Source organism: Lygodium microphyllum, chromosome 24 (genome assembly GCF_053477565.2).
Source record: "Lygodium microphyllum isolate KBCC chromosome 24, Lygodium_microphyllum_v1.1.10, whole genome shotgun sequence".
NCBI classification, from domain to species: Eukaryota; Viridiplantae; Streptophyta; class Polypodiopsida; order Schizaeales; family Lygodiaceae; genus Lygodium; species Lygodium microphyllum.
The window spans coordinates 19958008-19974115 of NC_141158.1; the positions used below are offsets into that span (position 1 = coordinate 19958008).

A 16108-nucleotide genomic window follows, 5' to 3' on the forward strand; every position below is an offset into this window, starting at 1 on the left:
AAATGCTAGTATTACTACTAGTAGCTCCTTTAGAACAGAGATAAAAGCTCTAAATCCAACAAATGCCTCAAAAGGCTTTTAGAGCTGTAGTGACTTCTAAAAAAGAACAAGGAAGTTACTTTGACTCTCTTAGTACAAGTACTAGTTTTAAAGCAACAGAGGTGCCATCAGGGTTTAGTTCCAGACCATCAATACTAGTTCTAGACCATTGAAGTACTAGTACTAGGCCAAAGATGGAAGCTTTGAATGGTCAACTGTAGATGCCTCAAAATACTTTAAAGAGAACTGAGGTGACTCCTTAAAAAGAATGTGGAAGTCACATCATATTTTTTAGTATCAACAATGTCACCATCATGGTCTACTTCCTTTGGGAACAAAGCCCTCGTGCCTTTTAAATGTGCTCGGGGGTGAACACACCCTTAGCACTTGTACTTACACATATATATCTATTTGAAAACCTAAAGGTACACTCTCGTCATTGTATCTAAAAACGTGCTCACTCTCTACTCTGCTCTCTCTCACTCTCTTTGTCTCACTGCACGTAACGACAGTCTATCTCGATCTCCGTGCCTAACCGGTCCCTACGAATTGGTATCAGAGTTGGCAAGAGACAGCCAAGGTGTTGCAGGAGTTCGAGGAGTAATAGTTGACAGTCGACAGGTGCAGGGGAGTCGTAGGCAGACTCGTGTGCTGCAGGAGTTCGACGAGTAGCAGTTGAGGGGCAATCGACACGAGCAAAGGGCGGTCGATTGGTTCAGGTTGACGTGGACCAGGGGCATGACGGACAGCAGCTGAAGCGTGAGCAGGGGTCGTCGCGTGACGTCAGGGCGATTGGCGACAAGCGCGAGCAGGCGGGCAGCGTCGTTGCGAGCAGGCGTCGTCAGCGTCACGCGATGCCTGGCGTGTCAATGGACCTGTCAGAATTTTCTGTCAAAATCAATCTTTTTTTTTTGAAATTCCTTTTACCCACTGACGGGTGTTCACGCGTGGAGGCATAGCTTCCAATTTTCATGCAATCTTGGCCCAGAAATTTGGGGCTTTTCCCAGATTTGGGGAATTTGATGCAGGACAAAATCTGTCTCAGAAATTGCAGGACTTTGTGACATTTTGTCCCCGACATATGGGGCTTTTCATGTACATGCACAAATTGGGCTGGAATTTACCCAATTTTCTCAACATTGATGCACATTGGACCCCATGCAATTAGGGGCTTTTGCAGTTTGGGCAAAATTTGTGCAGCATTTGGGCATTTTATGTACATGCAGGTTGAATTCCACGCAATTTGGACATCAACACTTGGTAAAATTTGGGGGTTTTGCTGAAATTGCTCTATTTTGGCAAAACTGGCTTGTCCCATGCATGACAGAGAAAATGCAGATGTGTGTTTGATGCTTTGACCACAAAATTTTGGGGCTTTTGACCGTTTGTGTCAAATTTTATGCCCGTGGGTACATGTACAACAGAAATTGCAGCTGAAAATTTGGGATTTCTCATGTAATGTGATGCATATGCCCTTGGAACAGCTGTAATCAGTTGGATAATGCTGTAGCACATGGTTCGGTGCTTCTGAAAATTTAATTACAGATCTGAAATCTGTGCTTTTGCGTGGTTGTTTATTGCTGATTGGTACTTGTTTGTACCTTAGTCACTTGGGTGACAGTTTGGGCTTGAATTTGCTGTTTTTTGGTCACATTTGGGCTGAAAATCATGGCTGGCAGCAATGATAGCAGTAATCTGATGCACATAAAGAAGCTTGAAGGTGCACATAACTTTGCAGTTTGGCAAAAGCAGTGCTACAATATCTTGTTACAAAAGAAGTAGGCAAAGCCGATCAAAACCAAAGGGGCAGAGCCCGCGGACATGGAACAAGACGATTTGGATGAGTTAAATGAGCTTGCATGCTCAACCATAGAGCTATCGATTTCTGATGCCTTGCTATTCAACATTGAAGGTTTGGATTCTGCATATGCTATATGGACTAGACTAGAAGAATTGTATGCACAAAAGAGTGCTGCAAGCAAAGTGTATTGGCTGAAAAAGCTTATGGATTTGCGTATGAAAGAGGGTACAGCAATGTCTACTCACTTGAGTGAGTTTAACTCCATTTTCAGCCAACTGGTTGCCTTGAAGTTCATGATTGATGAGGAATTTAAGGCTACGTTCTTACTTTGCACTCTATTAGAGAGTTGGGATACATTCAGGACTGCTATGAGCAATTCTAATGTAATCCTTTTGTATGCTGATGTAGAAAGTGCTCTACTTATGGAAGAGATGAATTGGGAGAACAATGCATCCAGTAAGTCTTCCAGTGCTTTGCATACTAGGGGCAAATCACAGCAAAAGGGCAAATATGATGGCAAGGGACGTAGTAAATCACATGGCAAAGATGTTGAATGGCATCGTCGTGGCAAGAAGGGTCACTTTAAACGTGGCTGCTACAAATGGAAGAAAGAGAAAGGAAAAGGCAAGAAGACAGATGATAGCAAGGAAGAGAAGAAGGACAGTCGGCCTTAGAAAAGCAGTGTAAAAATTGAAGAGGTGAATGTAGTCACTCATGACAGTGACAGTGGGAGCGACGTACTCTTTGTCTCTTCACACTTTGGGGCATATGCTTTACTTGCAAATACAGATGATAACATGCATACCTGGATTCTCGATTCAGGTGCTTCCTTTCATGTCACCCCTCATCGTGAGTGGTTCTTCGCATATATAGGGGGTCGACATGGTGTTGTCCATCTTGGGGATAACTATGCATGTGAGATTGCAGGTATTGGCAATGTGCAGTTACAGTTTCAGCATGGCTCTGTCTTTACACTTCAGCATGTACGGCATGTACCTCAGCTCAAGAAGAGCTTGATTAGCACAGAGTAGCTAGATGATGATGGTTTTCATACCACCTTTGGTGATGGAAAATGGAAGATCTGTAAGGGATCTAGGGTTATTGTCAGAGGTTGCAAGAGTGATACTTGTATCCACTTCATGTATCTAGTGTGCGTGACCATGTTGTTGCCGTGACCGAGCAGCCAAGCATTTCTTTGTGGCATGGCCGGTTGGGACACATGAGTCAAACATGAATGAAAGTGCTTTCTCATTTGGGTTACTTGCCTTGTCTTCGTTATGCTGATTTTGAGCATTGTGATCATTGTATTTATGGCAAACATGCACAGATGTCTCACAAAAGTCTCTTTCTTTGAAATCTTCTCCTCTAGAGTTAGTACATTTGGATGCATGTCAATTGCCAGGATTATCTTTAGGGGGGAAAAAATATTTTGTCACCTTTGTCGATGATGCTACACGGAAGGTATGGGTTTGTCCCATTCGTAGCAAGGATGGAGTGCTTGATAAGTTTAAAAAATTCTTGGCATTGGCTGAAAATTAGATAGATAAGACACTTAAGTGTCTTCGCTCTGACAATGGTGGGGAATATGTGTCCAAGGTCTTTCAGGCATTTTGTGACAGCAAAGGGATAAAGAGGGAGCTCATTGTCCCTCGTAATCTGCCCCAAAATGGAGTTGTAGAGCGTATGAATCGGACCATACAGGATAAGGTCCGTACGATGCTATCTCATGTTGTATTACCCCATGGTTTTTGGGCAGAGGTTGTTATGACAGCCGTTTACTTGATTAATCGGTCACGAAACAGGTCTTTGGGAGGGGGGGGAGGGGAAGTTCCCCAAGAAGCGTGGTCGGGTAAGCCACCTTCATATGCTCATCTGAAAGTGTTTGGATGCGAGGATTTTGTGCACATTCGTAAAGAAAAACGCACCAAACTTGAGTTAAAGTCTTGTAAATGCATTTTCCTATGATATGGTGACGAGGGTGAAATGGGGTATAAATTGTGGGATCCCGAGAAAAAAAAAGTAGTATGCAGCAATGATGTTATCTTTTGGGAAGATCGCATGCACAAACAGCCCGAAAAGACTGAGGAGGTCCGTAGGGTTGTATTTCGGGAAGAAATACCTTTTGGACAGCAAAATGTGCCCATTGTACAGCAGCAAATACCTGCTTTAAATGAACCTGTAAATGCAGGAAATGATGCTGGAAATGATCAGCCAGCTATTGCCCATGAAAATGAGCCATTACATGTGCAGGAATAGCTAGGACAACAAGCTGTTAATGTCGATTTGCAGGCTGAAATGCCAAGACAGCATGTTGAAAATGGAAATTTGCAGGAACAGCCAGCAAACAATGACCATTGGGTTAGGAGATCGTCTAGGGCTACTAGACAACCTGGCAGGTTTATTCTTGGTACAATTAATGTCGCTGATTATGTTATGTTGACAGACTGTGGTGAACCGTCTTGCTTCAAGGAAGCAATGGATAGATAGGACAGCAAGAAATGGTATAAAGTAATGTTGTCAGAGATGGAATCTCTTGAAAAAAATGGCACTTGGGACTTGGTGCATTCGCCTAAAGGGTAGAAAATCCTTCCATGCAAATGGGTTTATAAGATAAAGTTCACTTCTGGTTCCTCACCAAAGTACAAAGAAAGATTGGTTGCAAAGGGATACAAGCAGGAGCATGGAATTGACTTTGATGAGATTTTCTCTCCTGTAGTTAAGATGACTACATTGAGAACCATTTTGGGCTTGGTCGCAGTTGAGGATATGGAGCTCATACAGATGGATGTAAAGACTGCGTTTTTACATGGTGATCTGCATGAAAACATATATATGCAGCAGCCTGAAGGATTTGTTGAACAAGGGAAATAAAAAATGGTATGTAAACTCAAAAGGAGTTTGTATGGACTGAAACAAGCACCAAGAGAATGGTATCATAAGTTTGATACATTCATGTAGTCCCAAGGCTTTCATAGAAGTCAAGTGGATCACTGCTTGTATACCAAGAAGGCAGCAGATGTCAGCTTTGATTATTTTGGTTTTGTATGTCGATGACATGTTGATTGCTAATACTCATGCCTTGGATTCATTGAAGCAAAGTCTTCATGGCAGCTTTGACATGAAGGATCTTGGTGATGCAAATCACATTCTTGGCATGCAAATACTCAGAGATAGATCGAAAGGCTTACTCTATCTATCTCAGCAGGAGTATATCTACAAAGTTTTGCAGCGTTTCAATATAGAGGGGGGAAAAGCAATTGGGGTTCCATTGCCTCCATATGTGAAACTTAGTGCAGAGGACAACCCTACATATGATAACGGGAAGGCTGAAATGACCAAGATACCATATGCTTCAGCTTTTGGCAGTTTGATGTATGCTATGGTTGCTACACGTTCTGACATTGCCTCTGCAGTGGGAGCGGTTAGCAGATACATGGCAACCCTTGGCAAGAAGCATTGGGATGCAATGAAAGGTATTATGAGATACCTCAAAGGCACAAAGGAGTTGTGCATGTCTACTAGAGAGGCAGAGTATGTGGTTGCCACTGAGGCATGCAAGGAGGCTTTATGGTTTTCACATCTGGTGGTAGAGCTTGGCATCTCAGAGTTACCTGTTCTCCATTGTGATAGTGAGAGTGCTATCATGCTAGCACGGAATCCTGTCTTTCATGTTAAGACAAAGGACATATAGGTGAAGTACCACTTCATTAGAGATGCACTTGACAGCAAGAGCATTGAGCTTGTCAAAGTGCATACAGATGATAACCATGCAAACCTTCTCACGAAGGGTCTTCCAGCAGAGCAGTTTGCTCATTGCCGACAGATGATGGGAGTTGGATAGATATATATTTTTTTATTTGTACATACCTGGACTTAGCTGATTCTTTTCTCCTCTTAAGGCACATTGCCTTTAGGGGGGAGGTTGTTTGGAATAAAGGCCTCGTGCCTTTTAAATGTTCTCGGTGGTGAACACACCCTTGGCACTTGTACTTACACATATATATCTATCTAAAAACCTAAAGGTACACTCTCGCCATTGTACCTAAAAACATGCTCACTCTCTACTGTGCTCTCTCTCATTCTCTCCGTCTCTCACTGCGCGTAACGACAGTCTATCTCGGTTCCCGTGCCTAACCGGTCCTTACAACTTCTAAACCATCAAAATACTTGTTCTAGACGGTAAAGATATACTAGTCATAGAACAGAGATGGAAGCTCTAAAAGATAGATTGCTTTATTTTGCTGTCAGACAATGAAAGATGGTTTGCTTGAAAGCATTTCATGCTTGGGTTTTTATTTAATTTGCTAACTACACAATTATAGAGCAATCTCAGTAATATTGGAAATATGATTTCCTTGCTGATTTTACTGTAAGGTTTCTCATCAACACAAAAGGTCTAGGAGAGATGTGTACTTAGTGCAGTTATGTCGTGAGGGCATCATGAATGACTATCAGCATGCTTTTGGTCCTCATGGCAGTTTTGTACCTTTACTGCACTTAGGTCCAGTTAAGGCATTGTGAATGGATATCAGTATGTTTTTTGTACTTGTTGACACCTTTCATCTTACGGGCATTAGCATCTTGTCCATTTATTCTTGTATACTCATTGGAGGTTACATGGGCATCTTCAATCAAGCTCTTTCCTTCTACCGCTGGTCTTGCAGTTTTAACATATTTGTCCTAGTCCTTTTAAGTTATAGGGTTCTAAAAATGTAGTGTGTTATCATTTGTGTATGGCAGACTGGGAAGGGAGTTTTTCTTTTTTGTTTTCTTTTCTTGGGGGGGGGGGGGGGGGGGGAGGCACTCTGTGTATGTAGATGGCACTTCTTAAGGGTCTTACTGTGGATGCTGTATTATTATGTACATATCTTGCAAGCATGGAGAGACAAACCAGAAAAGGGGTGAGGGTGCATATTTATTCATATGGAAACACCCCTTAACAATCTTATTGGACACGTTGCATGGCTTTGTTTGACACGTGGCATGGTGTCATGATACATTTTGAAATGCGGCAATGCATGCTCACTTGTAAAGAGAGTTTAAGCTATAAAATGACCACCAACGTAGACTAGATCAATCATACTTGCAAGATTGACTTCATTAGATTAGTTGTATTCATGCCCTGGGTAAAATTGACTTTTGAATACGATCAAAAGAACAGTTTAAAATTTACTCTTGCCAATTGAAGGATACTAACTACTATGTTGCTATTGCAGAATGAGCTTGCTGCAATATTAAGGTTTGGTGCAGAAGAGCTTTTCAAGGATGACAAAAATGAGGATGAGTCAAAAAGCAAACTAGAAAACATGGACATTGATGAGATTCTTGCCAGAGCTGAAAAAGTTGAGTCAAAAAGTGGTGATGAAGATGGAGAAGGAAATGAATTGCTTAATGCTTTCAAGGTATCACCGTTTTGACGAGAAAGCCCATGTTTCCAGCATGTCCTTCAATCTTTTGTGTGAAGCAGATCATCTGATGTTCTTTGACCTGTCTTTTAGAACATATTATCTGGTCAAAGCTCTTTGGAACTTACTGGTGTTGTTACTGAATCTGCTTCCAGGTAGCCAACTTTAGCACTACTGAGGATGATGCTACATTTTGGAGCCGTCTGATTCAGCCTGAAGCAGTTTCACAAGCAGAGGTAATTCATGATACTGGATAGAAGGAGTCAGTGGCCATGTACAATAAACACATAGGCTTATATGTTGACTTTGCTGCCACTCAAAGAGAGATTCTTCTGAGAGACACACTGGTGATCAAATGAAGCCAAAAACTTATCAAAATTGATTGTTCAGCTGAACTTGATTTCGAGAGGAGCCCGTTGTGATATTTAAATTGTGATAACTTGCCACAGGTTGTTCATATTTTGTTTTATAAGACTTGATTTGTAAATATGCTCTGCTTATACTTTGAGAAGATGCTCTTATGGGTCGGTGGAAGTTTTTAGTTTTATGGTTTATATAGACAGACCACAATCATAGATATCTCATGGGTTTCTAGTTTGCAAAGTACCACTCTTGCAAATGCAGAAAAGAAATCATTTTACAAACATGTGTGTTATATGGCATGTATCAACAAGTTTGTTACTCAAATGCCTTGACGTGCTTAAATCTTGAAGGAAAAGCCTAAGTTCAAATCCTGTTGAGGGATATGGAGAAGGTAGATGCACGTGTGAAATTCCATAGTTGACTCTATAAATACTACTTATGACATAGTATGCTTAACAAGTAAGATGCTTGCTGATTTTGATGAGGAAATAATTTGAGCAAATTGAGAGAACAAACGCATGTGGTTTACCATAAAATTAATGGGAATGATTATAGCTGTAGACACATGACAGAATTGGAGACAAATTGAGGAATGAAGATAGACAAATTGAGGAATGAAGATGGGCAACCCCCTTCTAAAGGAAACATATGTTTGCTTAACCCAATCTCCTTATTACTGAGCTAAGTTACCATCAACTCCAGAGGGAATACATACTGCTCGCTCTCATAGATTATGCATGATCCACATATACACATGCTCACATGCACATGAATTTAATGAAAACTTCAAGTTATTCTTTACGATTTGCAGTGTGTGAGAGAGAACATTCAATCATTTTTCATACTTGAAAGCAGTAGCACATCAGCTGGCTGCTTCTAGCATCCTAGAATGGAAGAAGCAAGCTAAAATAATAAAAGGGAGGGCCTAAATCTGGTTTACAATCTGCTGATCTGAAAAACAGAAGTGAAATAGGTCTAGAGTTGAGGGATACAATGATGACGGGTAAAAGGTAATGAATTTGAAATGATTGTGACTCACTTTAGGGCGATATTCAGCTGATGTTCAGAAGGTTACAGCAAAGAAACCTTTTAATCATCAAGGGGGAAGAGCTCATTTTATGGGAAAATTAGTCCCAACAGTAAAGAGGGAAAGTGGAGTAATAGAAGGAAATGTCATGAAGGGGACAATTGTAGGGCGACTTGAAAGTTTGGATGACAGGTGTCTTGATATTGGTATGCTTGTTAATGCTTCATTTTCCACTGAAAAGTGTTAAGAGCAAAATTAGATGATTTTCAATACAACATATCCAGTGATTGGTCCTTAATGTTGGTATTAGTTTCAATGATAACTGGAAAACGATTAAGGTGTAAACAGAGAATTCTTAAGTGGCATTGTGCATTCATGTTTATACATGTTATGCATGTATGCACAACATACTTGACCCTTTGGTTTGGTATCTTTGAGATATAGTTGAACTTTCCTTACCGGTTTAATATTAGGTTTTTGGTGACAACCTGACGAAAGCCAACCATCAATGATGTATCCAGTGATTGGTCCTTAATGCCTAGGTATTAGTTTCAATGATAACTGGAAAACGATTAAGGTGTAAACAGAGAATTGTTAAGTGGCATTGTGCATTCATGTTTATACATGTTATGCATGTATGCACAACATACTTGACCCTTTGGTTTGGTATCTTTGAGATATAGTTGAACTTTCCCTACCGGTTTAATATTAGGGTTTTTTGGTGACAACCTGACGAAAGCCAATCATCAATGATGTATAAACTGTATATAATAACCAAGTGTCTTTCGTTTTCCAACTGTTGACTATCCACTCAAGCCTGATTTTTGATAAAATACAGACTTGTTTTTGTGCGACTGCAACAAATTAATGTTGGCCACACACTAAAGTGAAAGGGTTTGCTTGGCTACTTGTTCCATATTCAGACATTCAAAGAAGTATCAAAAGGCTTCTTATGCAATCCTGCAGACTTCCCTGATATGTGTAATTTGTTTGTTTTCAGTTTCTGTACGACTGTCAGATCATGGTCAACAATTATGCTCCAATACCCACTGCTTTCTTATTATAGATTGTCACGGTGGACTACACTATTTTGCATAATAACCTAGTTTATGCTCTATAAGTTTGCTTGGATGCCCAGTGCTTTCCCCATTGTAAATCATTGGGGTGGGACATTTCATATATTTCATGATAATAGTTAATTGTGGTGTGTGGGGATGATGCTTTTCTGTGATTGATTATTTAGGACAAATCAATATTGAGTGTACACTGCTTTCCATTGTGAATTATTGCCTGAGAGAGGCATGTAGCGTTAGTATGTGTTTTAGTACAATCTACTTTACTGACACGTTCATATATATGTGATTAGCAGGAAGCTCTTGCCCCTAGGGCGGCAAGGAATCTCAAAAGCTATGCTGAGGAGGGGCACTATGAAAAGTCCTCCAAGAGGAGACGTGCAACTGAAGGGAAAGAACGGCCCACGAAACGTGTTGCTAGAAATCCAGATATAACTCATGCACCTGGTTCAAAAATAGAGGGTGCGGCTGCCCGTGTATTCGAGTGGCAAGGTGGTGGTCTTTCAAAGAAAGATGCAAATGCATTTGTTCGTGCGGTAAGGCTTGCACAACAAAGCACAAAGACTTTGAAAGATTAGACCGTATGCACTGTGTTCCTTTCCATCTTCACACATACATACATACATACATACGTGCCATGCATGCATGTATACACACATACTTACATGCATAATAATGCACGTACATACATGGGAGAGGGAGGGAGGTCTAGTCACATCATGAAACACAAGCATTGAGTGGTTACTAGGAGAGATATAGACATTCATCAACAACTATGGTCCATACTAAGATCAAAATACCCAATGCTGATCAACAAGGCAATGCCACAACACTACACAGACCCGAAATGCTGGGGTCTACAGTCATGCACAATAGCTAGCCGTGCTGCTTTTGCCACGTGTCGTTCAGTGACTGCAAAGCTGTTTGTGTTGGCTTTTCCACTAGCTTGAAGCTTAACAAAACGCATACAAGAAGAATAAAAGGAATGATTAAGACATAATTGTAAATTGTGCTAATCAGCTAAGCTCCGAGTTGTTTTCTGCATATTAATAAGTTCTGCATGTTGGTCCGGAACTTCATTTCAATATATATATGTCAAGTGCTCCTAGTTTGGGCTGAAATTTGTACATGTGAACCCTTGTGATCTCATCTTGCAATGGTAGGCCTATTAGCCTTGACCTTCCCTTGAGCAGAGAACCAAAGGATTTGGATCATCTATGCTTTTTTGTAGAGGGATTTTGTACTTTGTATGTTTACCTGGTGATTATCTCTGAGGTGCCATTTAGTAGAGCTTTCTTGTCTTAGAAAAATGGTAATAGGACCAATGCTTGTAAGAATGTTATACAGTGTGTCCTCACTGGTCTTTTCCTTGCATGTGATGGCATTTTTAACTTGATTGCTGTCATGTTTATAGAAACATTAACACACAAATGTTTGTTCACAGGTTAAAATGTTTGGAGACAAAAGCCGAATTGATATGATTGCTGCAGAATTAGGAGGGGTTTTTGAGAATTCACCTATACGAGCACAAGTACAGCTCTGGGAAGATCTTGTAAGAGGTTGTGAAGATGCTATCAAGAATTCCAGTTTGAATGGCAAGGTGGTAAAAATGTCACTTAGTCTGTTTGTTTTTGCTGCATTACCAGTTGAGTTGTTACTATTGTTACTGTTGTCATTGTTATGACTCAGAGCTGTTTGCAATATACAAAAATTGTGACAGAAGGTGATTTCTCCTTTTGCAGGGGGCTATCTTGGACTTTTTTGGTGTGTCTGTAAAAGCCCAAGAGACTCTTGATAGAATCAAAGAACTGAGTTTGCTAGCAAAGCGCGTAAACAGATATCCAGATGCTGTTTCTAACTTCCGCCTGAAAACACATCCTAAAAACCCTTCATGGTCCAAATCATGCAACTGGAATCAAGGTGCTAATGTATATTTGTTGTCATTCAGAGTGTCACCTGTGTTTGATACTGCTTTGCCCTTGACCACTGACATTACCTTCTGTAACTTTGAAGTTGATGATGCACGGATCCTTCTGGGTGTGTATTACCATGGATATGGAAGCTGGGATAAAATTAGAAAGGATTCCAGACTTGGGCTTTGGAATAAGATAGCTGCACCTGGTGTTCCTGCAGGGCAAACATTTTTACCAAGGGCTCCAAACTTGGATGCTCGTGTAAATGCACTTCTACGGAAGGTACATCTCACTGTACTGAAAAACATCCCCCCTTTACCTCCCTCTTTTTCTTTGTCCTTTTTCTCTCTCTTCCCTTTCTTATTTCCGTTGTTTTTCAAGTCGCCAAGGTATAGAGAATTTTCACACAATTTGACCAGTAATGATCTGCTAACAAGTAGGGTATACAAGCTACAGTGATGCAAAACATGAACTCTCATAAGCTACAATACTTAAGTATTGAACTGGTAAAGAAGCATTCGTTTTTTAGATTTTTGAGATGTAAATGAAGTTTGTTGCTCACATTATGTAATGTGCTGCATGGTACACATAGGAACTCGAAAGTGAAAGTGCATCGAATAAATCTGTCATTGTGGCAAAGCCTGTGAAAGGTAAGGTTCCACTTAAACATGACAGGGAGGAGAACCTTAAGCCTTCACATCTGGATATCTCAGAAAAAAATTTGAGATCAGGTCATCAACGATCAAAAAAAGTTAGCGCTTCTCATATTATGAGTAACAAAGATCAACCGAGCAGGCGGTTCAAGGTTGAAGACTCTGCAAAGGAGGAAGGTGAAATATCAGACACAGAAGAACCACAGTACAAGGAAAAGTTGGACCAGGAAGCCAGAGAGGAAAGATGGCGAGATTGGTGTGAGAAAACAATGCAGGACCATATGCATATATTGAAAAAACTAGAGAGGCTTCAGAGGACAAGCTCAAATCTCAGTAAAGATGAGGTATGGCTTGTTATTTGGAAGAAAGTTCCTGTCTTTTTGGTTGGTTTGTTTTCCTTTTTGGGTGGGGGGGCTTGTAAGTTGAAAAAGCTGGCAGTTAAAGATAATTAGTAGTATTATAAAGTATAGATACAGAGTTGAATTGTTTTGAATAAGGTGACCATTCTTTTAAATCAAACATTTCTATTGTTCAATACATGAGGATTGGAGTCAAGGAGCACGAAGATCTGTACAAAGACGGATGAAAAGAAGAATGGATGCTATTAATGTGTTGGGTGACTGGTTTGCACCCAACAAACCTGTCCCTCAGCCCACTTTCTACTTGTATATTACATAATACGTCTTTTTTTGGTTTTTTTTTCATTTGTTTCTTTTTTTTTTTTTTTGGGGGGGAGGGGGGGGGGGGTTTGTGTGGGGCTTGCTAGCTGTATATTTGTCATACTGAAACCTTTTATGTTCGAGGTGCCCAAACATATCACCCATGGACATGCAAAGTGCCACAGGTTACACTTGTTTACACTAGGGACTCAGGTTAAGAAAGGACATGTCCTTTCCTTATAGAACTAACAGCAATATTTTAGGAGGGATAATGTTTGTTGTTCCTAGGTAGGTCTTATCATCACCAGCTTGTTTGCTGCTCAAGGGGTCAGGGTTCACCAGCTTGTTTACACTAGGGACTCAGGTTAAGAAAGGACATGTCCTTTCCTTATAGAACTAACAGCAATATTTTAGGAGGGATAATGTTTGTTGTTCCTAGGTAGGTCTTATCATCACCAGCTTGTTTGCTGCTCAAGGGGTCAGGGTTCTACAGTCTATGTTCATAATGTTCAGTCATACTGTGCAGTTGGGCCCTGACTCCCATTATATTATGTAAAGTATGCAGCTAATCTGTCTTTAGGATATGCGTGTGCACATGCTTATTATTGGAGGTAAATTTGAACTTTCTTTGCTCATAGGCTAGATGGGAACACTTAATCACGTGCACTGCGAATTGCTGACATGTTTTTTCCCTAATTTCATTGTCCTGAATTTCAAGAGTGAGGTTTTTGTGGTGTGTTGACTCTTCCTCTTATCTTAAGTAGGTCCTCAGAAGATTGACCGGCTGCAGATTTTCTTTCCCCAGGGTCATTATGGTGGTATTGGAGATGTATCTGGACTGAGTAATGGGGAGGAGATGTGTCTGCTTGTGTATATAGCTAATAGGAACAAACAGTGGCTTTCTCAGGTTGTGTTCTCTAGCTGAGATTGTCTTTATTGCAGGTGCTTAAACGTGTGAAGGAGTATTTGCAGCTTCTTGGTAGAAAGATAGAGCTTATTTTGCATGATCATGAGGGAGCTAAAAATATCTCCAGTGCGTGTCTTACTTTTTTTGTGATTTTCTATACTCTAGTGGGTAATGTATTGGTAATTCCCAATTTGTGTATTTACTCTTTTACTTTTTACAGGAATAGAAACAAGACTTTGGAACTATGTGGCAAAGTTCTCCAATCTGTCTGGAGAGAGGCTTTCCGATATATATAGAAAGCTCAGAGGAGAAGAACAGTCTGATCTTAGACTGACATCTGCAGATTGGAATAGTAGCAATGCAGCTGCACCAAGTGGAAAGGATGCTGATGCCATGTTGGCAGGAAACTTTCATTCCGATGGTGCTAATGGAAGAAGATTCCACAAGCCTCAATCTGGCCAAGGAGCAGAGTCATCATCTTGGGATTCCGAGAAGGGTCAAAGGGATACTGAAGCATGGAAGCGGAGATTGAGAACTGACAATGTAGTTGATGAATCTGCAAGCCAGAGTATTGTCTATAGTAGGAGAAGGGGTTCACAGGCTGCAGCTTCTGAGGCATGGGATCGATCAGGAAGGGTACAGTCCAGTTATTTGTCTGGTAGTGGTTCACGGAACCAAGATGGGTTACTGGGACCTGGTGGCTGGGGGCAAGCTGACCGAAAGTCAAAGTGGGGTGGAGATGATTGGGGTAATTTTGGGGATGGTTATGATAGAAGAACTGATTGGAACCGTAGGAGTATGCTGGATAGGTCACATTTTGGTCACCCACCACTACATGGTCAGGGAGACTTTAATGCACCCAGGCCAATGGGGTTCTTTCCGATGAACCCAATAGGCACTCATGCATTTCCAAATGATGGGGAACGACATCGGTAGAGATTTTACACTTCGCAGCAGCTCTCTCAACCTTGATACTGACAATGGAGCAGCCTGCTCAATCATTGAGCTTTCCTAAGGAATAAAGTGCCTTGTATTTTTAACAGATGGAGTTGGACAGTTGCAAGATTGGCAGAGCACAGTTGCACTGGAAGGTGGAAAAGTCAGAACCTTCTGGTGGCAACTTGCAAATAAGTCCATTCCACTGCAGATCATACTCCTTTTTCTTACATCTCCTTGCTGCAGTAGCCTATTGACCAAAATGGTTGGATCAGGCATGATAATACTGCCGCAGCAGATTTTTCTGTACTGCTTAAGAAAGATATCTGAGAGTTCAGGACTGATGAAGAAACAAGGTGGCTGCATGATGCTGTACAAGGGGTGATTGTTAGAGACAACAAAGCAGCAACAATTGTACAAATTGCTTGGTTGTATGCCGCTGGGCCATTGACTGATTTTTTTATTGTCACTGGCAATTGGGATCGGGAAGGGGTTTGGCTTCCTTGTAAGAGGGTTGACATGCATGAGGAAGGAACGGCAGGAGCAGCAGCAGCAGAGATAGCGAGTATTGGAATATGGTTGTCTTTACCTGTTGGACCTGGCTTTGGCTCCATGGGAAGTACATCTTCATTTACTCCAGCTGGACTGTTGGTATGGGGAGTTCAATTGCATACCCCAATTTAGTTTTGTATTTAACCTCAGCTGTATCCAAATTTTGGTGAGTACACAACACAAGCCTGTATGCCTTTTAAGGGAATCTCTTGATTGGATTTCCTCAGTCTTTTGTACAGATGTGGTCTATTTGGACACATCTTCAAGTATTCATGAGTATTCCAGAATGTCAAGAACAAATGTTATTCATGGCCGAGCTCTAAAAGGAGCTCTACAAATGTAATAAGAGTATGTGTTCTTTTTAAGCTGCTTCCAAGTTTTACCATTACTGGCTTGCATTTGGGTTACAGGTAAGTGTGGACACTTACTGACAGCTCATTACACCTAAATCTCCCCTTCTATAGTTTCAAAAAGGTCCAAGACCTCGGGGGGGGGGGGGGGGCGCGGGGGAGAGGGTGGGGTGGTACTGATTAGAAGTTGTGTTCTCAAGCACAAGGTGATCAAAGATTTTAGGCTTAATTGGTTGCATCAGTGGCAGTCATAAACAGCTTTTAAAAGCACTCATAAGAACGGCAGCGTTAGTCATACCTTTCATCTTGGAAATGATGCACTATTTTGTCTACCATGATTTAACTGAGGGCCTAAGGATGTTGATTATTGGTGAGGTTGGAACTCTTAGTTTGGTGGAGCTAGAGGCATCACAGTATAATTCTGTACCCC

At 41.0% G+C, this 16108-nt stretch overlaps 1 protein-coding gene across 6 annotated transcripts in view; it reads left to right on the forward strand.

The window, feature by feature from the left end:
- The window catches only part of LOC148014894 (protein CHROMATIN REMODELING 5-like), an 85408-nt gene extending 69673 nt beyond the window's left edge, over positions 1 to 15735 (forward strand). For 3 of the 6 annotated variants that reach the window (XM_087665781.1, XM_087665778.1, XM_087665779.1), the window contains 9 exons: positions 7057 to 7242; positions 7401 to 7481; positions 10002 to 10244; positions 11153 to 11308; positions 11451 to 11628; positions 11722 to 11903; positions 12214 to 12618; positions 13876 to 13966; positions 14061 to 15735. In XM_087665781.1, coding sequence (XP_087521907.1) covers positions 7057 to 7242; positions 7401 to 7481; positions 10002 to 10244; positions 11153 to 11308; positions 11451 to 11628; positions 11722 to 11903; positions 12214 to 12618; positions 13876 to 13966; positions 14061 to 14776 — 2238 coding nt within the window. In that variant the 3' untranslated portion in view covers positions 14777 to 15735. The other 3 variants (XM_087665780.1, XM_087665782.1, XM_087665783.1) reach the window with 3 other exon arrangements.
- Positions 15736 to 16108: the final 373 nt, after the last annotated feature.